This window comes from Rhamphochromis sp. 'chilingali' (assembly GCF_963969265.1).
Source record: "Rhamphochromis sp. 'chilingali' genome assembly, chromosome: 4".
Classification (NCBI taxonomy): Eukaryota; Metazoa; Chordata; class Actinopteri; order Cichliformes; family Cichlidae; genus Rhamphochromis; species Rhamphochromis sp. 'chilingali'.
The window spans coordinates 27,408,069-27,433,375 of NC_137948.1; the positions used below are offsets into that span (position 1 = coordinate 27,408,069).

The 25,307-nt window shown below is 42.6% G+C and overlaps 1 protein-coding gene across 7 annotated transcripts in view; it reads right to left on the reverse strand.

The window, feature by feature from the left end:
• The window catches only part of lrba (LPS-responsive vesicle trafficking, beach and anchor containing), a 172,739-nt gene that overhangs the window by 101,988 nt on the left and 45,444 nt on the right, over positions 1-25,307 (reverse strand). For 4 of the 7 annotated variants that reach the window (XM_080880586.1, XM_080880585.1, XM_080880582.1 and 1 more), the window contains exons 22-33: positions 20,110-21,405; positions 19,745-19,941; positions 18,767-18,920; positions 18,063-18,243; positions 16,314-16,447; positions 15,640-15,747; positions 15,355-15,496; positions 14,316-14,655; positions 8,856-9,025; positions 6,954-7,038; positions 6,540-6,673; positions 5,786-5,847 (exon numbers count right to left, since the gene is read on the reverse strand). In XM_080880586.1, the coding sequence (XP_080736712.1) occupies positions 5,786-5,847; positions 6,540-6,673; positions 6,954-7,038; positions 8,856-9,025; positions 14,316-14,655; positions 15,355-15,496; positions 15,640-15,747; positions 16,314-16,447; positions 18,063-18,243; positions 18,767-18,920; positions 19,745-19,941; positions 20,110-21,405 (3,003 nt within the window). The remainder of the gene's footprint in view (positions 1-5,785; positions 5,848-6,539; positions 6,674-6,953; positions 7,039-8,855; positions 9,026-14,315; positions 14,656-15,354; positions 15,497-15,639; positions 15,748-16,313; positions 16,448-18,062; positions 18,244-18,766; positions 18,921-19,744; positions 19,942-20,109; positions 21,406-25,307) is intronic. The other 3 variants (XM_080880587.1, XM_080880584.1, XM_080880583.1) reach the window with 2 other exon arrangements.

Consider the following 25,307-nt stretch of genomic DNA (forward strand, 5'->3'; position numbering starts at 1 on the left):
CAGACACTCGTGTTGGTGTTTGCGTGATCAAATTCACAACCCAAGGAATATTTACTGATGTCCAAATATTTATACTGCTCGGTCTCCGAGAGCTTCATGGGATCACACTGTCATGGCTATACTAACACAGAGTGAGAAAGCTAAGCCTAAAGCCCCCATACCCCAAACAGACAAATCAAAACATATGTTACAACCACTTGAACTCTGCACGAAAAGTAAATGTAAGGGGAATACATAAATATATACAGAGCATTTTATAAGCCAGTGGTATGTTATTTAAAAACTGACTTTTTCCTCTTTTTTCTTTTAAACTTATTCTGTAATATGATATGCAGTTCAGCTGGTGGATTTTAATGGTGTGAGGAGAAAAGGAATATTTAAAAACACCATATGCAGCCGTTTCAGGTCCAAATCAAACACATGTTGAAATGAAATCATCACCTCGTCCAAATGTAATTTGTATGACATTTCAGTGCAGTAACGCACAACATTTGTATAAATTTTCCAGAAAACAAAACATTAAAAAAGTTTTTTTCTAACTGACAATTTTGAGCAATCATTACAGGTTTATTCTTAACTACACTGACTGAAAAAGGGTTGTTTTTTATTCCCCAAAATGCTGGCTCCAAGCTGCTCTAACTGCAGCATGATCTAGGAGAAAATGAACAAAATGGCAATTCTTGGGCCTTTTATATGCCCCACTTCTTCTGAGGAAGCTCTGCGGTGTTGCAGGAAATGTTTTGTGGGATAGTACAGTAGCAGTTCACGGCCCATTGCACAAGGACTGCAGGATCAACCGGGACTGGCAATGGCAAACCAAGGACCGAAAAAGACACACATAAACAAAACACTGTTCCCCAAACAAACTTTGTTTCTGCACCACTAATTATTCAGGAAGCTAAATGCACAAAATAAATGGTAAATAAAGCTATAAAAAGAACTTTGTACGCACAAGGCGATTTGTGCGATCTCCAAGTTAAGGATTTGGGAATAACACAAGGTAAAGATTCCCACTTTAAAGCTAAATCATGCCAAATATTTGAACCTCTCCCGTCCCAGATCATAAACGAGGGCGAGTGAATTCCTACTGAAAATGTGCGCGAAGACGACGGGTCGTGATTTTAACAACCGGTTAGCTGAGAGAGGATAGCGAGGGGAAAAACAGAAGCGCATTCCAAGGTCTTATAACAAGGGACCTGACAGGTAAGAAAACACTGCATTAGGAGTGCCTGTCGGGAGGGGAGGGAAATTCATTTATATGAAAGAAAATTATGTTGCGTATAAATAACCGGCCATTCGTGCGACTTGAAGCCCAGTTCACAGTAAAATCCGCCTGGGAGCCAAATTAAAAGCCACTCAATATTTTTAGGAGTCTCCTGTCTGATTTTCTCCTCTCAGCTAGACTTCACTTCCTGTCAGGAAGCCCTCCTTGACCCTAAGCTCCTCCAACACAACGCACCCCGCTGCCCCCTTTGCGGCTGCATAGTTGGCAACGATGGGGAGTCTGCAGGATTAAGTGCCAGTTGGCGTTACTGTGTTTTCTCTAAGCCTCAAAGGTCGGTGAAACTTTCAAAGAATATGCAGCATGATATTGTCCTATGAACTAGAGAGCAATGGCAGGGACAGTGAGCCTCGTGGCACAGCTGTAAAGGGGCACTGGAGCAAAGCGTGGAGCGAGGGCCAGCAGAGAGGGAGGGAAAAAAATAACACTTTGATTTTCACTGATCTTGAACCTTGCGTGCCTCTTTAACAGCACGATGGGGTGCGGGTCTGACTGTGCCGAAAAACGATGGAGAAAGTATTTTTTTGTCCCTTGGTTTCATCACATTCCTCACTTTTCTCTCAGCTCCCCAAGTGGTTCATTCAACACGGCCTGCGTTTGATCCATCGCTTATGGGAGAGAAGAAGAAACAATGTTCACTGACAGAAATAAATGACTATTTGAGCAACTCAAACATGGGACCGGCTTTCACAAGCGTAACTTTTAAAACAAACCTGTTACATAAAATATAAAGTGGACAAAAGTAACCGTCAAGGCTTCAACTTCCCCGTTCCCTCGTTTCTCACATTATGCTATTGATTTTCATGAGCGTACACTCCCGAACTGTTCCCCGACTCCGTGGGTTTAAACTTCTGCGCCCAAGTAGCTCTCCACTTCTAACCTGGAGGTCAGAGGGTCAGAGGTCAGGAGCAGCCAAGTGTTTGGGGAAGTCAATGTCTTTCTCCCTGCAGACTGAAGGAGAGGTGCCCATCTGTTAAACAGGTTAACTTTGGTGAGACGGACTGGGAACATATGATGATGCACAGTCATTGGATTAGCGGGTTAACACCGATGTTATTGAATTACAATTTAAGGATTATCTGCATCAGCAGCCACGACGAAACGCTTTACTTAAATCAGAGATTGACAGGCGTCCGAGAAGTGTCAATCGGGACCAAAGTAGTGGATCAAATAACAAGAGTATAGAGGTGGTGGCTGCTAGCATGGCTAACCATATATATCACAGATATATAGCTTTTGAAAGAATTTTGGATTCAGGAAATGGGACTTACAAAATCTAAAATCCATCATACGGGACATTTTTCAGTGTGTTTTTTCTTTTTCCCCACTGACACTGTTAAAGCTGCTTTTTCAGTGCTTTGTAAATTAGGCCCAGACCTCTGACAGCATAGCAGAGCCACCTGATGACCTCGTTTCAGTATTCAGTTTTCCCCTCTTTCTCCCTCTTCTGCACCCAGTCTTGACCATCATGAAAACGACACTCCACGAGCCCACAGCACACTCACTCTCCCTCCCTCTCTTCTTTCCACTCCATGTACAGGATGCATTTCTGATAAATGGCAGAAGGATGGATGGTCTGACAGAGGTGCCGGACAATAATGGCTGATCTACAGGACACAAATGCAGCTACTGAGAAGATTAATGAGCCCCTGCTCATCGTAGACTGTCCAGTATCCAATGAGATGATTTCTCAAAGCTCTCGACGGATGGCAGCAAGCACAAGGAAAAGCTCTCTCTCTCGTCCCAGTGCATTATTTATTAATCAGATATCTTTGGTAGAAGCGAGTTCAAAAACTGCACCGGGGAAGCGAAACGTTGACTGTGAGTACGACAAAAACGGGAAGACGAAAAAGTGCAAGACCTCGTGCTTAGTGTCTAGTATCAGTTAAGATTCATAGGTAATATATGTGAATTGTACCTATAAAGTTTCTGGATGCAGCTCACAAACAGCTGATAACTTCTGGCTATATTTAGTCACAATTATGATTTTAACTAAAGGCTTCAACATGGAAGTCCACAAGCCAATCGTTTGTGGTACAATGTTATATACATCTTTTATATACAGTTAGTTAAACAAAAACTAAGAGTGTAAAACAAAAAAAAAAAAAATCTGACTCACTATTCGACTTTTTATAGGTCAAAAATTAATCTCCCATATCCTCCCAAATACACAATAATGGGAAAGTGTCAGCTGTAAGCCTTTAAAGACAATAAATACTGAATAAATAAGAACACAATTGACAGTCAGCCTTTTTTTTTCCCTATATTGAGTAGTCCTCAGTAGTGGTTAAAGCCAGAGTTTATGATCATTAATCCTCACTTTGTATATTCAGCAGTGTGTGAAGATCAATATTACAGCTGAGAACAAGGGCAGTATGCCACCCCAACAGTTAATGTCTTATCAAAATGGTCCTTTAATTGGGAGCGCTGTTGTACTCGTCTCGAAAAGGGGTACCATCAAACAGCGGTTTACAATCCCCTCCTCAATGCCAAGCTGATGTGGCCGCCAATGCAACTTTCATAGGATCCCTGATTAAAAACTGCTCTGCAGTCCCCAGCCTCCTGACCCTTCACCTTGGCTCCACTCCATCTCAAAGCTTGGGAAATTAATTAAAATTTCACAGAGACGGTATCGCGTCACATCTCTGATGAAGGCATGGGGGTTGAGAGGGGAAAGAAAGAAAGAAAAAAAAATCAATCAAAATCATCTCCATCTACTCGCTCCACTGGTTGACTCGAAGGCGGGGGGGGGGGGGGTCACAAGATGGCCACAGAGGCACTTCCTGTAAAGACAATTGAGCGCTTCCTGTGCCAGAGGGCCCAACAAACTTTGCTAAATAACGTCATCAATCACGGCACTGGCCCACTCTCCCTGCCCCACAAGGGGAACCAACACACACATAATTATACATTGTAATTTAGCCCAGAGGAAAGTCTGTCCCTCTTTTCCTCTTTTCCCTTGTGAGAGGCAGTGCATTGGCCCTACCTTTCTAGGCCCCCCTCCTCTTCTCCTTTACACAACAATAAAATTACATTTGCATTAGCTGTAAGAGAATTTGGTTGGATGATTTATTGATGCAATCAACACTATGCTGTCCAATCCCTGGTCCTCTGACTGAAACAGTGTGTGTGTGTGTGTGTGTGTGTGTGTGTGTGTGTGTGTGTGTGTGTGTGTGTGTGTGTGTGTGTGTGTGTGTGTGTGTTTTGGAAATTGGGTGGGATAGCTTGGAGCTCAGAGAAAAAGAAGAAATAGCCTGGGCTAGGGACCAAAGAGGGGGAAGCGTGGCATGAGCTGTGCAGTGGAACAATCACCAAGATTCTGCCTTTGATTAGATTAGCATTAAACAACACCCTGACAGATATGACAAATAGGTGCATTAGAGCCTGTCATTCTTCTCTCTTTGGTTTTCTATCTAGCTTTCATTCCCGCTATTCCATCGTCCCTGGACATTACGGGGCTCACATTCCCTCCCCGAGTCCCACTAGCCCCAATTTATGCATGGCCACTGACATCCACACAGATGTGTGATCTGACTGTATTAGCTTTTTTTTTTTTTTTTTTTTTTTTGAGAAGTAGTAAAGTGAACTATAGGAACTAAACAAACGTATGGAGGTTAAAGGGTGCAGGAACGAAACGACAGGAGCTATTTCTTTAGGAAATGAAGCTGATAAAAAAAAAAAAATACAGGCGAGTGGAGCAGTGAGAGGGGTGTCATTAATCAGATGTGCTTTTGTATTATTGGAAACCTTGTTTTTTTGTGTGCGTGTCGTTTTTTTTTTTGTTTTTTTTTATGAGGTTCTTTAAAAACGATAAAGATGCACACAAACACGGCCTGGGATGAGTTATTATCTGCTGTCCTTGTCACTGGCTGTGCATGTGAGGGCAACTTCTTGTTTATTTATTTCTGATGTACTATGAACATAAGTGTTTTTCAAGCAAAATACACAGACTAAATTCACCCTAAATGTAAAGCTCACCGTGTGCTGCATTTATGGTCTGCACATGGTAAAGCCCTTCAGTAGCTTTCTGTCTCTAAATACTAATCAGCTGTCCTGAAGTGATGTATTGACAACCCCGATCATTGATCTGCCCACGCCTGCTTATGATCCCTAAATTAGTATTCATGAATCCAGCAGCAGCTAAATAAACTTGGCAACAAAACACCCACAAGACAACAGAGAAGAGAGGGATAATCAATGCAAAGCACCATCAAATCTACATTATCCCTCCTCATCAGTTTGGCCCAGGCCACAAGGGCCCCGCTCAGGTCAAAAGGTGATGCGGACAGGTCGCCCACCCTTGACCCTCCAACCAATATTTGCGGCCAAATATACCTTCGCTCTGCCCTCACGAGGGGAAGGGTGAATATGGAAAGGTAGACAAGGTAGGGTGGGGGAGAGATAAGGCTCTGTGAATTTACTGCACTCAAGGTGAGGCTGATAAATCAGCCTGCTGGAAAAGCAGAGCGCAGGCCTGAGGAAAGATAAAGATGCCAGACTTGCCTGGGAACACAGAAGCATGACAAGCTCCACCACTGAGCTGCTGGACTTCATGCACACCAGACCTGGAGAAATATAAAGTAAAGGGAGTCAGACATAATGGCATATGAAACAAGAAAAAGTTTTGTGTTTGATTTTAAACAGCTTTCTGGATTTCTGTGACAGCACACGCTAACCATCAGGGATTACCTAACCTTGTGCCATCTGCAAGGGAGCGGATAGTATTGATGGGCCTAATGAGCCGACATGATGTTACTGTAAACTAATACATATTTGGGCCTTGTATTACAGGCCTGGCGTGGCTAGCATATGTCCCATTGATCCCTAATGGCAAGCCCTGGGCTTTTAGAGGGCAGGGGGCCGCTAGAGTGTCCAGAGTGCGCTTCAGCGGATGTTTCATGTGTCTCCGTGTTTCACAGAGACACATGTAACATCACATTCGTGCAAACACACATGCATGCACATACAGCCCCCCCCTATTTTTTCCAGCCCCCCCTTACAGCTATCAATCAACTTTCCATTTTGTTTGGTGGCAGCAGACATCCCAAACACTGCTATTAGTGGCCTGGCCTCTGCCCTGGCCCCCTGGAAACCTTCAGCACGACTACCGGCGCAGCGCGACTCATCACAATATTGGATTAACAATAGCCTGGACATATTGTTGCAATTAAATAAGAATCCCTGCATGGTTGAGGTTTGTGAGATGATCTAAAATGATGATGTGACTTCTAAGGAATTTCCATAATTTTCTACTCACTGGTGCCCTCAATAAGGAGCTCTTGTCCATGGCTGCCCAGCAGAGTGCGAGAGAGGAAAGGGGCAAAGTCCACAAAGATCTCCCTCAGTAGGGGAGCTGCCTTTTCAAGGGCATGCTCCAAACGCTCCGAGATACTAAAAAAAACAAAACAGACAGCGGACGGAGTAATTTAACAGTAATTGGCCAAAAGGCTAAACAAACTCTTTGAAAACTCACAAAAGATGCTTTTAAAAATACACCGTCAGCAAAAATGTGTTTTTAATATGATGAAAAAAAATATGGAATAAAGACAAAAACAATAATCAGAGCATATGCATAAATAACTGATTGTGTAAGCGCATGTGCATAAACAGCTGATTGTGCATGTGTGTGAGAAAAAGAGAGCGAGAGAAAGAGAGAGAGAAGATGAATCACCTCATATTGGGGGCTGTGTTCTGGGTCACAGGGGAGAGTGGGGGGACAGATGGCAGGCTAGTGCTGGCTGGAACCTGGCCGCCTGCTGCAGGGAGAAACCAAAGAACTCTGTTATTAGTCTGGATGTTGGACAAGAATGGGACACACACACACACACACAGCAATACATTATATGACCAAGGTCGCACCATAAACCTGTGAAGAAACATGCCTCTTATGAAATAATACAGAGGTCTCCATTCAAATGTATAGAATAGGTGGATTTATGGTTGAGTATGTGGGGGTACAAGTATCATTTTATAGTTAGATAGTGGATGATGTACTCTGAGCACAATACATCTCCCATAACAGTGTATAATTCATTGGGTTTGATGAGAAAAATCTTTCTATGTGAAAGGATGACAACACTTATCTTCTGCTTCAGTTACACTTTAAAGATGAATTATTCGTAGATGGAAACAATATATGTTAGACAAAGGCTTAAATATGAAAGAAGTAACTCCATTCATTGTTATTATTCTATTTTCATGTTTTCTTGTTTCCCCTCATTAAGTCATTACATACCAATTTACCCCTCAGGGCTGCTTTTCTGACCATTTCATTATACAACTAAAAGGTGCTTTACGACTTCATTCTGGAGACAGAGGCACATGAGGTACAAAGTCCGCGTGTGATTGATCTTGCAGTAAATTCACTTCCCTGTGGCTCATAAATAAGCTAATGCCCAGCTGAATATGGAGGAGGGGGATTCCTCTGGTGTTTCAGTGGGCTTGTTTTTCCAGCCAGGACAGTCTCCGTGCAGGGATAACTCTTCAGGAATGACACAGTGTAATGTGCACTGGAATGTGTGTGTGTGTGTGTGTGTGTGTGTGTGTGTGTGTGTGTGTGTGTGTGTGTGTGTGTGTGTGTGTGTAAGGTGTTAAACAGCGCCATGTGGATCTGGTGAGAGTATCCCTCTCAAGCTGAAGTAGCTCCTTCAAACAAAGAGGAGTAAATGAACGTCTCCATTAGTCCTCCCACTGCCCCACTAACACACACACACGCACACACACAGCATATTTACTCAACACTTCTCAGTGCCATCAAGCAGTCTGTGCATACAGCTAAGCTATAATTATTTACTAGCACACACACGCACCCAAAAGTCCTAAAACATAATCCACATACTCATGTCAAACCCTCCTCTCTTAAACACACAGACAAAAAAAAACATTACACTTTTACACAGAAAGGGGACAAAAACTGCTGATTTATGTCACTTATGAATCAACTAAGATAGGTATGACTTTAATATATTGTTTTATTCAGTCACCATTCACCTTATTCCTTCTCCTACTGGAATTATTGTAATACTGGGATGTCCCAGTAGCCTGTTAGTTAAGACAAATGCCAAATAACTAATGTCTACGTTTGATTCCCCCCACTTGAATGGTCCCTTGATACATGAAACCCACCCTTTCCAAATGCACTCTATTGCATCTCTGTTACAGTTATGCATGTTCCAGTGTGATTAGTACAGTTTGTTTTCGGTTGTTTCTGCGTAATCCTGATGACTAACCCATTACATTTTTGTGTAGACTCACATCATTTTCTGTGTAATTGCACGATGGGCCCTGGCACTGGCAGAGCACCGCCCTAAAATTGTCTCAAATGTTTTTATTTTTTTCACATTCGATACTGCTTTAGCTTTTTAAATAATTGAATCAGTGTTACTCATGCTGTCCTCCAGCCTGAAGAAACTGGATTACACTGTGCAAACACCATTATTCCATCAGACATACGGAGAAGCACGATCTCTAAATAAATATTGACTTTCTCCTCAGCACACTCATCCACCCTGTGACTTAGCTGCCCTCGCTGCTCTGCCAATACTGCAGTCCGGTTTTGTGTTTGTGTGCTTACAGGCTGCAGAGTCTGCAGAGGTGCTCTGGGAGGCGTCGCTAGAAGATACCACAGAGACGCTATCGATAGGTGTCCCACCAGACACGGAGCCGGAGGCGGTTGCCAGGACGGGGGTGGAAGTGCCTGGAGATGGCATCACTCCTGCTTTCTTTGGTGCAACGATGACGCTTCTGTAGAGAGAAGAAAAAGCGCTTATTATCAAGACTCATAGATCAACTGGAAGAAAAAGCTGATGCTGCCAATTCACAGAACCCTTCATAAGATTTTTGCACACAGCATGACTAGAACAACACCACAACCTTCACTGACACAGAGTAGAGGAGTAATTATGAGCAATTTAAATAAGCAGAATAGTAGCCCACTGAATCTTACCATAAAACAGGACACCTGATGTAATGTCTCCATTTAAAAAACTGTTTTATTTGGACATTTCTACTTTTAATTAAATACATTTTTCTTTAGTCAACAATACTACTTTGAGAAAACTTGAAGAAACTACAGTTTGGCTACACTGAAATCAAGCTTCATCTAAAACATCCTTAAGTGTGCCGAAGTGCTTTCTATCTAACGTTCACCCTCTGATGAATGCACTGGGGTTAAGTATGTGAATACTACTGAATAGTTTTGCAGACTCTAACAGCCAGGAATCAAACCATCGACCCTCCAATTAGCAGATGATCTCTACCCCCTAAGCCATAGCCACCCGTTTTATTAGATGTCATCTTCTGCTTTATCACATAACACCAGCTGCATGTTATCTGATATTAATGCAACTTCTACTATGATGCCTGATATTTAGTCTACCAAAGCAGTACATTTATAATAATATACTTCTATAATATCTCAGTTATTCTAGAAAACCACAAATAAGTGATCTTTTTTTTTTTGTTGCTCAAATTCAGGTTATTTCAAGGAAAGAAAAAAACATTTTGAAATGAAAAATGTCCTGATAGACTTGGCTCTTACATTGGCTTTGCCTTAAATAAGGTTTGCGTCCACACTTGATTTTAAAAATGACAACTTTAAGTTGTTTGTTCTAAAAATGTAAAACAATCAATGTATCCTTAGACACAAATCCTGACATTAATAAAAAACAACTGCCAAGCATCACAAAAAACACCTCACTGACAGCTAGATTAAATATGTACATTGAGTTTCTCTGTAACAATGATGCTGCCTGTTGAGAGGTCCCTCCTGTGGAGTAACAGGAAATGTTTCTCATAGTGATGTGGTACGAGTAAGTGGAGTTCAATTCTCATCCGGCGAACAGCAGATGCGAGGAGAGCAGCATGTAGATAAGCTGTCAGTTTAGACCAGGGCTCTGACAGACCAGCGGCCATATCAAAGAGAGCCTGGCCCTGCTTATCAGTGCTGACATAGGAGAAGCAGGGTCTAATCCCTGGCTACTGCTCCCCTCTCAGAAACACGACCCAATGCAGGTTTTAACAAGACATGCAAGAATACGTCAAATTTGAATATGCAATAAAAAGAAGAGGCCCGAACACAAGAGCTTGCAAACATTCCTGCACGTCCCCAGTTTCAGAGTGTGTATGTGCATTCTTTCCTGCACACACACCCACGAGGATAGTTGGCTCTCTGTACTGCAGACAGATACCTGGCTGCTGTGTCAAAGCATGCGCTCAGCTGATTTAAGGCAGCTGATCAGATCTATTGTTACTAAAAGTTACTGTAGCTGTTAAATCTTAACAGCTTTGAGGGAAAATAATAATAACTGTGTCAGGAATGCTCGACAGATGGAAGGTCCACTCAAGGTCCACGTGTTGCATAAAACCCGAAGTAGTGACAGAAGAGAATGAAATCAGTATTGATAGGCAAGAAGAGTGGAGATAAAAGTATCTGGTCATTTTTTTTCTGTTCAGATAGTGAGTGGACTGGACGGTGGTATCAAGAAGCAAGGGTGGCGCTGACATGAAGCACCCTGGGTGTCAAAAGCAGCAGAGACAGAAGGAGAGACACCCCTGCTGAGTGAAGGCTGAAAGTGTGTGTGGATGTTTTCAGAAATATTTTAATGCACACACATGAGTGTCCAAATAAATGCTCGAGTGCACGAGTGTGAAGAAGTCTGCCAGTGAGCATGTCTGCATATGTGTTTGGCCTTCCATCTGTTCCTCAGCAAAGGCTCAGTGAATTATTCAGCAGGTCATTAGCCACACTTATCATGAGTGGGCCGCCCCAGTCGATTAATCAGCCGTCAGCGGCCCCACTCAACCCGCAAACAGGAGCCCAGGGCAGAAAGTGTGTGTGTGTGTGTGTGGCTGAATTATTTAGAAGGTCTAACCTACTATGGCTAAGTGCAGCTATGACTCCAGTAAACTCTGCTATTTCAGGTAAAACAAGTGTGAGACCGAATAACAAATTGTCTCAAGTTGCATGTACATAAAAATACTCTTCTCTGGAGACTTTACCTCAGACTGACACGATGGAGAGAAGAGTGCACCCCAGCAAAGCTTTGATCATAGCTTTCACTATGTAACAACAACACTGACCGTACGCACACAAACACATTTGTACACATCTTCACCCTATGGAGCTGCGGCTGGCGGGAGTCGGTACCTTGATGTTATCTGTGATCTGTAAGTGTGAACAACATCAACTAAAGTGCCCACAAAAACAACTGCCTCATTAAACCAATGGAAGACACTGGTTTAAAAGGGGGTAAACCGTTCTTTGTTAATTATCCAAAACAGAGTGAAAGACACATGTTTACACACAGTAACCAAGGAAGCATAAAAAGCTGTTATTATTTGTGAGGACCGCCGCTCACAAAGCCCATATCTTAACATCTTCAAGTAATCCTGGGTTTAAAGACAGAAGACCCGGGGAACTCCCTTGTCCTTTGTTTATATTATCAACTGAGTTTCTCTTGTGTTACTTGATGTTAAATAATCTATTAAAAATGGAGATGATCGAGAGCAACCATCTAAAACTACGGTATTAAATAGGAGCAAAAGAGCTCAGTCTTTATGTTTGTCAAACAAATATTAAAATAAAACATTAACAAATCTCAGTTGTGGTAACCAGACTGCATATTAGACCTCGCTTTATCAATTTCACGGTGTTATATACTTGCAGTTTTCATTGGTGGCTCAATTCTTTAGTAAATGATATATGAAAAATCTTTTCCCAGTTTAATTTCTACTGTCTTGTAATCACAACAATATTTGACAATTTTGTTAAAGCAATGTACTAAAAACAATGGCAGATATTTATCATTATGTCCTGATTCGGATATAATATGGATCTTTGCAATTAACACTAGCACATAAATGTGTGATTTTTATTATACCAGCTAAAGTGGGTTCAAGCTTCCTCAAGGTACATCACTGCAGGTGAACTCCAATGCAAAGCGACAACGTCTTTATTAACTGACTTTTCTAAAAAGGTAGGCCTTGACTGAGAGCTGCGCTCATGTCTGACACGCTTACCGCCAGCAGTACATTAACAACATTTAATCATCAACAAAACTCATCTGTACATCAGCTCTCACATGCATGCAAAGCCTGCTGCCAGGAATGCAAACAACCGCACCATGTATATCCCACTGTCTAACACTCACATATTCTGCCGAACCATGAAGTCTAAATCACAGACTCGTACAATGACACTGTTTAGTTCTGGTTAGTATCAGCAAATATTTGCAGACTGGCTGTCATAACAGGGGCATGGCTGAGAAATGCATGGGAGAAATCCAGCACGTCTCCACTAGTAAATAAATCTGCAGGGATACTTCACCCTCTGACCCGCCTCCAGTTTTTATCTGGGAGATCCCGGCTTTTTTCATACATTGGTCTCATAAATCCAACCCTCTGGGCAAGCAGAAAGTTGCCATGTTTTGGCAGGAGATGTCAGTGCAGAATGTCAGCTCTGGCTTGTACTCGTATCCCTGGAAGACTTAGTGGTTAGCGGGAGATGCCGAGCAGTGATAAAGTCATTGCAACAGATAATAAACACCATTGGAACATATCTACATGTGTCGAGAGGTAATTGGTAAGGGTTGAGAGACAGCGGGGTGATAAAAAGCAGTAAACCGAGAATAAATATAGGCTTAAAACCAGAGGATGACATGAATGGGAGGGGTAGTTTTGACTCGGAGGCATCAAAATAACTTGGCACACTGACAGACAGTAGTGTGTGCAGGACACACTAAAAGCTGAAGTGACTGATCAATCAATAAAGCCAAACATTTGGTGGTATCCACTTTTTTAAAATTCTCTTCAGTCCCAATTAATTGTTATTTTTAATAATAATAATACTATCTAATATATAATCATACAATATAGACCAAAGAGTTCATTGATTTTTTTCTGCTTAAAGAATAATTCTGGTGATTGAATATTGTGTGAATAATATGAATAAGATGCTGGTTTTCAGTTTAAAATAATATAAAAGTCTGGACTTGTTAACCTCCACCTGGATTTGATATTAATTTTTTTGTGCAGATGTGCAAGTGATTAATAAAAAGGTAACTGGGGTAAAGTCTACTGTCATCGTGCCCTGCATGCAGAGGCTCCCATAACCAGCAAGTGAGCTGTTAGTCTACGTTCTCCAGCTCTCCTGACGTCCTCTCTTCCTACTGAGTGTGCTCAGCGGACAGGAGCCAGTCTAATCCCCCTGATATGAGGAGCGCCCTGAGACCTGACAAAGCATTCCTCAGATAAAGACACGCGATCACAGAGATGCCGTGGAATTCCCACAGTTGGGGGGCAGGCAGACTGACTGAGTGTGAGCGTGTTTGTGAGTGACAAAGAGAAAAATGTAGAAATGTTTTCTTTGGTGCGTGAGAACTTTTGACTTGACACGCTTCCCCGTGACGGCTTCCTTCTCCCACTTCTCCCATCTCTGTGCCTCTCCCTCTTTACCCTCCCCACCCCCGCCAAAATCGACCCGTTTGTAAAAGTCTATGTGCGAAACAGCGCTCCAAATGCAAACCAGACCAGTAACCATCCTCCCTCACCTGAGCCCGTCTGTGACTTCAGTACCCTGCTCTGCTTTTGAAGCCTTACTCCTGACTGTTCACCCCATACCGCTGGAGATAACGCAAATTATACACATTTTTTTTTTTTACTTTAAGAAAGGAGGGAACCCCTGATAACTGTTAAACAGGGACAGACAAAAGCTTTCCTCAAAGCTTTTTCTCCGTCTTAAAACAGTTCTTTGAAAGGAGGAAGTCTGCATGAGGTGAGGACCTTAGTAAAGAGAGAAGTCGTCACCAACAAAGACTCCTAGTCCAAAGGGGCTTTTGTTACTAAATGCTTTTCAAGATCCTCTAAAGCCCCCTCTAAGGAAATAAAACAAAGATGCATTCAAGGTTTAACTTTCAAAGGTCTCCCGCAGTCATGTTGGGAGTAAAATCCTGTGGAACTGTCAAATGCAAACGTTGAGACTATAAACACCATATGTGCTTTTTAAGTGTATGTCAATCCATGTTCACACCCTCACCTATCAAAAGAGCGGAACTGTGGCGATGGTTCTCTGGCCGCATCGCTCACACTTCCCAGGAACGCTGGCGGCAACAGGCTTGGATCCACCACGATATCATCAGTTGGAGCGCTCACCAGGCTGCGCAGAATGTCCTTCACATTTTTACCCTTTGAGTCAGCAGACATAGCAGGTCTGACCTCAGACGACAGCGTGGACAAGGCCTCTGAAATGGCATCGGGAGCGTGAGTTCCACCGGAGGATGACAGATCTGCGTCGCTTGCGGCAGTTGAGGTGTGGTCATCTCCGATGCCGGAATCATAGCGGCGCAGAGAGAAGCCGTTCTCTCCTTCTGTGCTACCTGAAACAGCAACACTATCTGTGAGGACATAAATAATAACAAATAAGAGTATCCAATTCCATCAGGGAAACCTGATTTACATATTTTTCTTCTGGACTGTCGTCTAGATTTGACCCGTTACTGAGATATTGGCTGCACAGCAGAAATGTCTCTTTTCTTAAAATTGACTGAGTTACATGGCACTTGTCTAATAATGCTTAATGTATCAAAAACAGAGGGCGGGGACAGAGGAATTATCATGGAACTATTTTTTTCTTTGTGGCATACACCCTGCTCAGGAGGTAGAGCACGTCATCTACAAATCAGAAGGTTGGTGATTCAATCCCTGCTTGGGCAAGATACTGAACTTCAGGTTCCTCCTGATGAATCAGTGTGAATGTGTGTGAGATTAGGTGATTTATTTACATGGCAAGTTACAATCACAATCAGGAGAAACGCACACCAAAACAATCTGCAGGTCAAATAAAAATACACAAACTTTAACAATTTTTCTTAAGATGATTAGCAGCTGTTTGTTTGTTTTATAGTCGAACACTATGCAGTACATGAACCCACTTATTAAAAAAAAAAAGAAAAAAAAGAAAAAAGGAAAAAGTCAGGATTCATAGATCCTTTTCAAGTTGTTGAAAACAACAACTTGCTTCATTCTGATGCACATAAATGCGTCAGATGATTTTTTTTCTTGAAGGTTCTGTATACCTGTACTCCTTGCAGACTGGGAGCGTTGAGGGTGTTTCTTGTCATTGTGGGGCTCCAGGATGTCACGGTACTTGGACACCATGAGGACTGAGATGAAGTAGACGACGGCAAGAGCCAGAAACTGAGCCTGCTTACCGTCCTCCTGAAACAAACAACACACTAAACAATCTGTACGTGCGTCCTCTTTGAAAAGCACCAGAGGTTAGAGGATGCTAGAAAAGGTGATTTCATACACGTTATGAGTGCTGTGTACAGGCATGCGAACGTGTCTGCTGGACAACTCACAATGTCTCTGAAGACGACAGCCCTGAGGCGGTTTATGTCCATGTCCTGAAGCAGCCGGTCTAAATCTCTCACTGGAGACATGCCACCTGTCACAGCATCAACAGGACTCTGCATGCACGCATTAAAAATCAAGCAATTATCATGTGAAATGTATTATTATCTGCAAGGGAAGTGTAAACCGCACGTGCACGTTTACACCGTTCTGGGTGTTTATTAATCCTTCAAGGAGCAGGGTAAGGTTTAACAGCTTAGGGAAGCTATCCCTCCTGAGACCGTGTCCTTAACATAATGGCTTTTCTATAGAGCCACTGCATTATAAATGAGGTTTAACACCCGGTTCAGGGAAGAACAACATGACTTTTACTGGAAGTCACTATATCAAATCAAAGGGGCAATGACAAAGGGCTTAGTCTAGTGTAACAAATAGCAACCCGTGTGGTAACATAATAAGATATGAGCTAATGCAATAACACTTGTGAACAGGACAAAGGGCAAAGCGCCTTCTGGTTGCCTACTGAGGACAGGAGAAGGACAAAAATGTGCGTTATACAAAAGATAATCAGCACAAATGTGGGAACCAGTCACTGAAAAGTATGATGTTATTTTGCGTTTGATGGTAGAGGAATTTAAAACAGCAGAAAATGTAAGTTAAGGTGATCATTTCAAGTACTTGCCTGCGCAGATGCAGACTTGGCTGTTCCAAGCAAAGTGCCTTGCATGGCTGTGTAGCTGCGGGCTGAGCTGTCTGCGCCGTTCTTAAACTGGGCTTGCTGACACTCCAGACAGTTTCTCACTGCAATAGCACACACTAGGGAGGGACGGAGAAAGAGATCTTATGTGACATCATACAAATAAAATCATTGTCGGGGGGATGTGAACACAAAATTTTAAGTCTTTGTATTTACAAGCCTCCGAACACAACAAAAGAGCGCGTAAAACTGAGCCGCGAGCGGAGCGAGCAGAGACAAAAACAGGAGAGAAAAAGCGGGGCCGTGACAAGGTCAGTGCTCTGGCCAACTCTGGCAGCATCGTTCACTCTTCCCTGCTCCACCTCTCCTCCCAAGGTCATAGTGCAAGGGTGTGCTCTTGAATCACATCCACTGTGTGCAGCTCCCATAACAAATGACACTGCCGGGTGTGCACATGCTGAGTAGGCAGCGCGATACACCCTTCAACGGACAAAAAAAAGACGAAAAAAAAGGAAAGAAAACCTCGTTGTCCGACAACTTTAGGTGGGTTGAGAACTGGCACACTTAACATTTGTAATTTAATGTATTGCTCCTCTTTGGACCCCTCCCAACCCCCACTGCTCAGAGCGTGACAACTGACAAATGTTAACTCTGAGGCATTTAGATTACGAAGGAGGGAATTATTCCGTCTGGAAATGGGCTCGCTTTTTCCATTAGGACCACTCTTTCATACGACCATTTATAAAAGGAAGAAAAAAAGAGAGGAGAGGGAGGGGCGGAGACGCTAAAACCTTGTTACAGTTTTCCAAAATCAGATTAGGTGCCAGCAATGGGGAGCGCATACCTCATCAAATATTCATTTCATAGCGGCTGCTTTCTAAAACTGAACCTGTGCTATGGTGGCATCGTTTTCCTGTAAAACACACACAGCAGCAGCAGCGACATCAGAGGGAACAAGCGTTTTTAGATAACAAGTCGGCCTCTTGACAGCCATTTTGTTTGTGGGCTGGACTGTGTTTAAAAGCAGAAACAGATACCTGAATGTGCAGCATTAAATATCCAAAGAAAATTCAATAATTTTTTTATAGCTTAAGTACAAAGTATACTGTACTACTTTCATTTTTAATCTGTGCATGCTGCGTTGATAAGGTGTGCTGCAAAAGAAAAAAAAATTAAATGAATAATGTAAGATTTTCAATATCTTTTATTCAGTGATTGTGAGGCTGGGCTTTTGATGCTGTCAGGGGAAACTTTAATAGCCTGGAACAGAAGGCAGACAAAGGCCTCGGGCTACGCAGCAGTACAGTACAGCCAAGGCCATTATGAACAACTCACTATATCATGCGAGCAGCCATTTTAAAGTGTTGCCATGCAGGAGGGTTATAATAACAAGATAAGAGAGGGCTGATATGAGCGGGGTGAACGAGGCGAGGGGGATCCGAGTGGGAGCTGGAGCTGAAGATTGAGAGGAAGAATACAGAAGAGAGGGTCAAAAACACTGTAGGGAGCCATGACTGGGGCTAATACAGCAGGCTGCTGCCAGCTGATGTAAGGTGGATCAATGAGCGGGAGGGGGATGAGGGGTGGGGTTAGTAAAAGGATGAAACAGAAGTGGGAAATTCACTTGAAAGCCAGCTACACATGTAAAAACTCAGCAAGACAGAAAAAAAGCAGAGGACCAAACAAGAGAAATAAAGCTAGTTAGAAGCTCAGGAATAATGACAAGGTGCATACCGAGGCGAAGGCACTGTCGGAGGATGCCTCCTGATGACATGTTTTTCTCAGCTTCTATCTCTGTGAAGTTGAGCGAGCTGGCAAAAATAAGAACATCCACAAGGTTGACGAGGCGCTGCAAGAAGGTGACCGAAGCCTCCACTGACAAGCCATGGGAGGGCTCGATGTTTTCTAGCTCATGCTGAAAGTCGAGAGAGAAAGAGGAAAAAATATATAAATAATAAAAGTAATAATGAGGAAACCTCTCTAAACATTTTCTCTCAAAAGTAACATTACAGTCAGGTTTTACCCTGGTCAGAAGCCTCGACTTATGTTGAATAACCAGTGATTTATCACAGTTAGTAAGTTGTTACATACGTAACGTGTGCAGCACTGAAAATACATCAAGGCATGTGAAAATGCAATTTTTCACATTCAGGTTGAAATCTGGTTACAGAGCCCACACAACTGAATGTAAATCAATTATAATGGAAGTGAACCCGCTCCTTAGACCGGTCAGGTCATTGGCAGAAGCAAAGAATGGTGCAAGAGAGCGGCTGTCACTGAGGTCAGACAGGACTAAAACAAACTAACGTTGTTAGGAAGCAGCTAACTGTAGTCTAATGTGATTGGGGAAAGGTCAATGTGGATGGATAACTTCCTGTGACCGGAGCCACAGCCACACAAATACAAACGTAAAATCACACGTGCAGCAAAGGACTCACGGAGGAAGATGTAGCAGCTGAGAGCAGAGGTAAAATGCCTCCGCAAGCCATGACGAGATTGTCCACCACCTGGGATATGAGGTGTATGCTGTTGTGGACAAACACCACATTCTCGCTGCTGTTTACAAAGTCCAGAATCGTCTTTGTGGAGTGACTAAAAGGCAAAAGACAAGAAGATGGTTTTAGTTATTGCAATGAAGTATTAACCTCCTAGGACCTGCCGTCCACATATGTGGACATCACATTTTGGGTTATTTAGACCAAAATACTCAATTTTGCTCTACATGGGCCTGATATCCACTTACGAGGACATTATACTGCCACTGTTCTATCAAAGTTTTAAACAAATGTTGCTCACATTTTTCTTAAAAACAAAAAAAAGGTAAAAAAAAATAAAATAAAATCTGGTAATTCTTTGTTTTTACATTCATCGGGCCCCAATGTGACCAAATATCAAAGAGAAATTAAAAATGCATGTCGTGGAAGAGTTCGGGTCTTAGGAGGTTAAGGCTCCTCTAAATTCACCTCAAGCCACACTCACACAGCGTAAAGCTATGTGGCTTCTTCTTCTTTTATTTAGACACTTACTTTAATATCTGGTCCCATTGCACAGTTCTAATGCACTTTTCTAGCTCAGGATCTGTTACAAACCAATTTCGATAAAGAATGACTGAAAAACTCACTTATTTGCTCAACAATTTGATAAGATTACACCATTCTGACAATTACAGATTTAGAGTTACATTGTTTTTAAAAGCCTGCTAACTCGTAATTTTCTGAACAAGACAGTAAACCAGCATTTTTTGCACTTTCCAGTCTTTATGCTAAATTGAGTCAATCACAACCTAACCAAACAAACAAAAAAAAAAAAAACCCATAAAACTTCTGCATGTTCCTCAAAAAATCTTTAGTTGATAAATCCGTGTTTCTGTTTATTGAAGCATTAATAAAATCAGAGCCCGCGGACTGTCGTCCTACCTTCTCCACATCTGGACATCTGTCTCAATCGAGAAGAGCAGGTCAGCGAGGAGACGCTGGTGCATGTGGGACCAGCGGAATTCTGGGATGCGAAACATGGTGGAGCGAGGTGCAGGGGTGCTGCTGTCTGTTGGCTGGCCTGAAGAACTTCCTGTGGCTGTTGATGCAGCAGCTGCTGACTGACCTTGGCTTGTTTCCTACAGAAATATGGAAGCCAAACGTCATACGTTTTAATGTGACACGAACCTTTGAGAAAACACTTTGAAACTTAAACGCTCAATTTTGTGTAACACCTAAACTATAATAAACTATTATAACAACTGAGTAACACATAAGCGCTAAAAAAAAGGGGGTGGATTGCATACTGTTGCAGAGGTCTCCTTCAGTTCAAGTTTCTCGGTGTCTAAGGCCACATTGGATACGTCCAGTCTGGCAATTTTGATTTCTTTGGTTTTGCTGACAGACTCTGCACCCTTCTGAGTGTCGGAGCTGGTAGAGGTGGTGGTGGTGCTACTGTCAGCGGCACCAGATGGGGTTTCTTCTCCAGTGGCACCGCTGGTCTCTGATGGCTGGACATCTGCAGTGGAGTCTGATGCCGCTGTAACCTCCTGGGCTGTAGATGGCGGTGTGGTGTCTGAGGGCTGCTGGCTTGTAGTTTCAGCTATGGAGGAAGACTGTTCATCATCAGCTTTTTCTTTAGGTGCTTCTGTGACACTTTTCTCAGGTATTTCAGCTGGAGGAGTCTGGCTTTCCACACAAGGCGTCTGTTTCACTTCACTTTCCTGTGTCTCAACTTTTTCTTCTTCCTTATTCAGCTCCTGTTCTTCACCACCATCTCTTCGTTCGTCTTCGTCCTTCTTCACTTCCCCACCTTCCTCTCCGGTGGCAGCAGAAGCATAAGAGGACTCCTCTTGGCTGTCATCAGCATCGCTAGGATGGACCTGGTCGCTAACAGATGACACGTCAACCAGGTCCTCATTGAGGACCGAAGCTCCACCGAGCACGCTGTTTTCTCGCTCTGAAGCTGCTGGCGGTTCAGCCTCTGCTTCATTTAAAGAGTCTTCTGTCATTGACTTTGACGAGTCACCTTTGTTCTGTTCACTTTCAGATCTTTCATCATCTGTTACAGGTGCCTGTGCATCATCGCTACCAGATGGTGCAGAGACTTTACCCTCGTCCACCGCTTTTGTGTCAGCCGTTTCATGTTGTGCAGTTTTTCCAGTAGAAGTCTGTGCTTTCTCTTTGTTGACGTCTTCACTCGACTGCTCTGTAGCACCTTTTTGTGTCTCCTCTCTGACACCCGAGTTATCTCTGGTAGACTCCTCCACCAGCTGCTGTTGCTCTTGTTCTTCGTCTTTGGCCCCGGCCAGGATGTTGGACACAGTGATGGATGCCTGTCCCCTTTCATCATCAACCTCCAGCAGACTGGAAATAATGGTGGAACTGGATGCTGAATCAGGGGATTTCTGGGACAGCTTGTCCACAGTCAGCTCAATGACAGTGGAGGGAGCGGTTTCCTCTGCAGGTGGCCCATTAACACATTCCATAGTCTCAGAGCTTTGGCTGACACCAGAGATGGAGCGAATCGTGCCGGTGGACTCTTGATGCTGGTACTGACGGAACATACGGGACAGATTCTCTTTGTGTTGCTCAAAGGTGACCTGCAAACACAAAACATGTGATGTTAGAAAAACTAATGTCGTACTGTTCACACACTTTATCAGTCTGCTCCGTTTGCCTAGTTTGATGATAAAAACTGGTTCATTGGCTTATTACAGTCCATCCACTGATGATTCTGTGTGAATAAGGAAATAAGCAGGCCAATATAACACACACTAAAATGTTTAAAGCAAAATATGTATTAATATGCACATGTCAGTGATGCCATTACTAATAAGAATGATGATGAGCCTATTTAGCACTGAAATTATCCAGTGAGATCTGTTCCTCAATAAGCAACCAAAAACTGCAGGTCATCAGATATTCATGTCTAGCTAGCCACAAAGAGAGCCAATCCCCACTCTGCTAAAACAACAACTACTTAGTTTGTCTTGATGCATGGTCAATCATCCAGGTAAGTAAATCTCCAAAGATGGAGAAACCTTTGGAGTCAGCTGAGACTGAAGAAGTCACTGATGAGTAACGAAACATTTCTCCCACAGAAAATGCTACGTCCAGATGAACAGTATCAACTTTTGGAGAACAACTACTTAGTTTTTTTGACAAATAAAAAAAAAGTTACTTTACTTTACACCTCATAGTTATCTCACACACAGCATGGCTTGCACCAAAGTTAACTGTACAAATGAGCCCCATGTAAGAAATGCGCTCCAGTCCAGGTGATTGAAACCGCAGTATTTTATTTGCATCGTACTTCTCACTAATTAGCAGCTAACCTGATAACCTGATATCACTTCCCTTTCACCCAAATATGCTAAATGAACTGGGCCTCATTATATTGCTTTTCTATTCTACTTGAGCACTCAGAGCACTTTATACAACATGTTTCATTCACACAAGCTCTTTTTGTGCATTTAACATTCACACTCAGATGAAGCCATTCGGAGCAAACTGGGGTTCTGTATCTTGCCCAAGGATACTCTGGCATATAGACTGTAGCAGCCAGAGATCAAATCACCGGCCTTCCGATTAGTCGATAATGTGCTTCTGAGCCACAGCCACACTTTTAGTTACCTAAATTTGGTTGCTTTTAGCCCAAAAACGCCAACACAGCTGCAGCCAAAGTGTTTGGAGACTTCAAATCAGGCATTTTACATGGATTTAAACATTTTATTTTTTATTTTTTTTAAAAAGGGAGGGGGGGATACTTCTGTAAAAGAATTTAGAAACATCTGTCCTATAGGAAATCTAAACATCTCAGTAAGTCTGGAAAAAAACGTAAATTAACATAAAAACCATCCAGCCACTTATCCACTGTATCCATTTTCTGCTTATTTCCTCGTGTCCCAACAAACAGCAAACCCCAAATTATGGAAGCACGATATCCTCAAACTGCCTGTTTGTTGTGTGCTTCTTATAATATTTGAAAACTGGGACCATTTGTGGCTAACTGTGGCATATTTAAAACTTTCTCTCTCCCTCTCTTACATGCAGCTGCCCACGGCCTATTAACCTCTATCAGTCTTCTTACCATCTGATATAGGTATACTAGACTGCTAGTCTATAACGACAATAGTCTGCAGTGGCATTTGAGGAAGAGCCCATCCATGTAAGCAGTCATAGATTAGCGGTAGACACTATTAGTGTGTGTCTCCTAGCTGCGCTGAGTGCGTGTCCAGCATCGGCAAATCCTCCCACGCCTAATTTAAGACCCTGCATTAATCACTGGGATTGGAGGACAGAAAGTCAAAGATGGGTTGTAGGTGGGGGGGGGGTCTGCTGTGTGAGTGAAACTAGACCCACTTTGCTGCTTTTTTACCTGAGGCTATTTGGATAGGAGGAGAGAGAAAGAGAGAGTGAGATCTAAACAAAGAAAATGGGAACGCTGGAGATGAAAAGGAAGGAAAAAAAATAAGAAATTGCAAAAGGAGAAAGAGTCATTGAGAGTGGAAGAAAGGGAAGGGGGAGAAAGAAGCTGATTATTTGTAATTAATTAGGCGTTATTGTTCTAAATTAGCCTGCTACATGGGTGCTCATTAATCTTCTGTAGTGGGAAGCAGTGATTGGTAATCCATAGCTGTTTTCTGAGTGCACAGCCTGTTCTAAATGCACCAGCAGTCTGCCTTTCTTTCTTCCTTCCTCCCGCTTTCCCACTGATCACACAGCAAGACCTTCTACCCCATTAGTTTGAGCTTAAATTGACATTTAGCATTTTTAGCAATTAAAAGGCTGCATTCAGAGTGCACCGCTATGGAAATTATGTAGGCAAGCAGCTCAGCACATAACGTCATAGATTCAGGATGCAGTCTGTACATTAAGATGATGTATGCCGGCCTTAAATGGGGCTCTGTAACAGATCCAGTTACCATTAGACAGAGGTAGTATATGTCTCTGTGGTTTTTGAAAGAGCGTTTAGCTTCGCTACAAAATATAGAAACTGCCTTGGGTGGCTAGGACATCAGCGCTGATCTAATCTAATTTCATTCTATTCCAAGACTCGGTCTGGCCTCAGTGGGTTATGGAAAAATGCTATGGTAATGTACAAAAACATGGTGGGCTTTTCTAATGTGACAGGTAACATGGAATTAAGTGGATGCAGCACAGCCAGATCCTAGAAAAAGATCTGAAATGCCTCAAGACTCTAACACAAACAAAACCCAACTTGGACAACTTTGTGTTTTTTGTACACAATAATACTTGGACATTTTCTTTATTATTACTATTTAAATATTCTTAACTGCACTTCTAAAAAAGAAAGGAAATTTTTGCAGAGTTTTCACAAGTTCTGAATAAAAACGACAACCTGTTACAGTAATAGAGCGGCGCAAAGCGCTGATCTTGAGAGGACCCCCATGGTAGGAGCTTGGGAGTCCCCATTTAGATTGGCGATAGATAGATAGTGACCACAAAACAAGGGGGAAATGGAGAGGGCAGCGTGGCTGTAATCCGATTTGCTAAATGCAATTCCTTCTCCAAAATCAATGTCATCTGCAGTCTCCATGCAGTTTTTCTCCTATTCACAGTACTTTCTTTTCTCACTTCTTGTTAAAACTTTTCTTAGTTTTGTCCTGCCTTGCTGATCGAGGCTAATGCAGATAGGCTTCATTTTTATTTTTTATTACAACCATAAAAAGACAAGCTTGTAGAAAGATCCTTCCATAGCGTGCACTAACTTGCACTAAAAGTCAGAAAAACACTTTGGATCTCCACCATTTGGTTATCATTAATTTCATACAATATATATCTTGTAATATGTAATATTTTAAATATATGAATGCTGGAAATGTGCAAAATGTTAACTATGATAACCTCGACAACACTTGATGCGCAGCTCTTTATCTAGCATTGGATCCTCACTTTCTTCCTTTGTCCAGTCGTCACTGGATCGCTCTCTAAACTCTTTGCCAAGAACAACAGCTTGAGTCAAGTGTGTGTGTGTCTTAATAATCTTAATAATCCCAGAAGGCAAAGACTGTTTTGCTGAACTACTATTCCTGTGATGTTTAGCACCCCATGACAAACTCAAACAGACTAAATTATTACACTTGGGGTTTGAGCGAAGAATTTTAATACCTTAATGTGTATTAAATTATGTCAGAGATATCTTTGCTCCTCTCTGCTTATCGCCATCTTTGTGGTGAAAAGTCTGGCAGGTGATGACGATAGCCAGCAGTGGAAGTGTGAAGGGCATCGGGACCTTCACGCCCCGATCTCTCCCTTTCGGAGAACTCCTCGTTCTCAAACTGATTTGTGTGCAGAGACGGACGAGGGGCACCTTGGGTGGGTTATGTGGGCAGAGAGTGGGAGGGCTGTTGTGTCACCGTGCCCACCTGCAGAAACATCTGTCTACTTAGAGACACTCGTGCAGATACACTAATGATTGATGTGAATAAATGCACATATGAACACACAAACACACATGTGTGTGTGGGGAAACTATGCA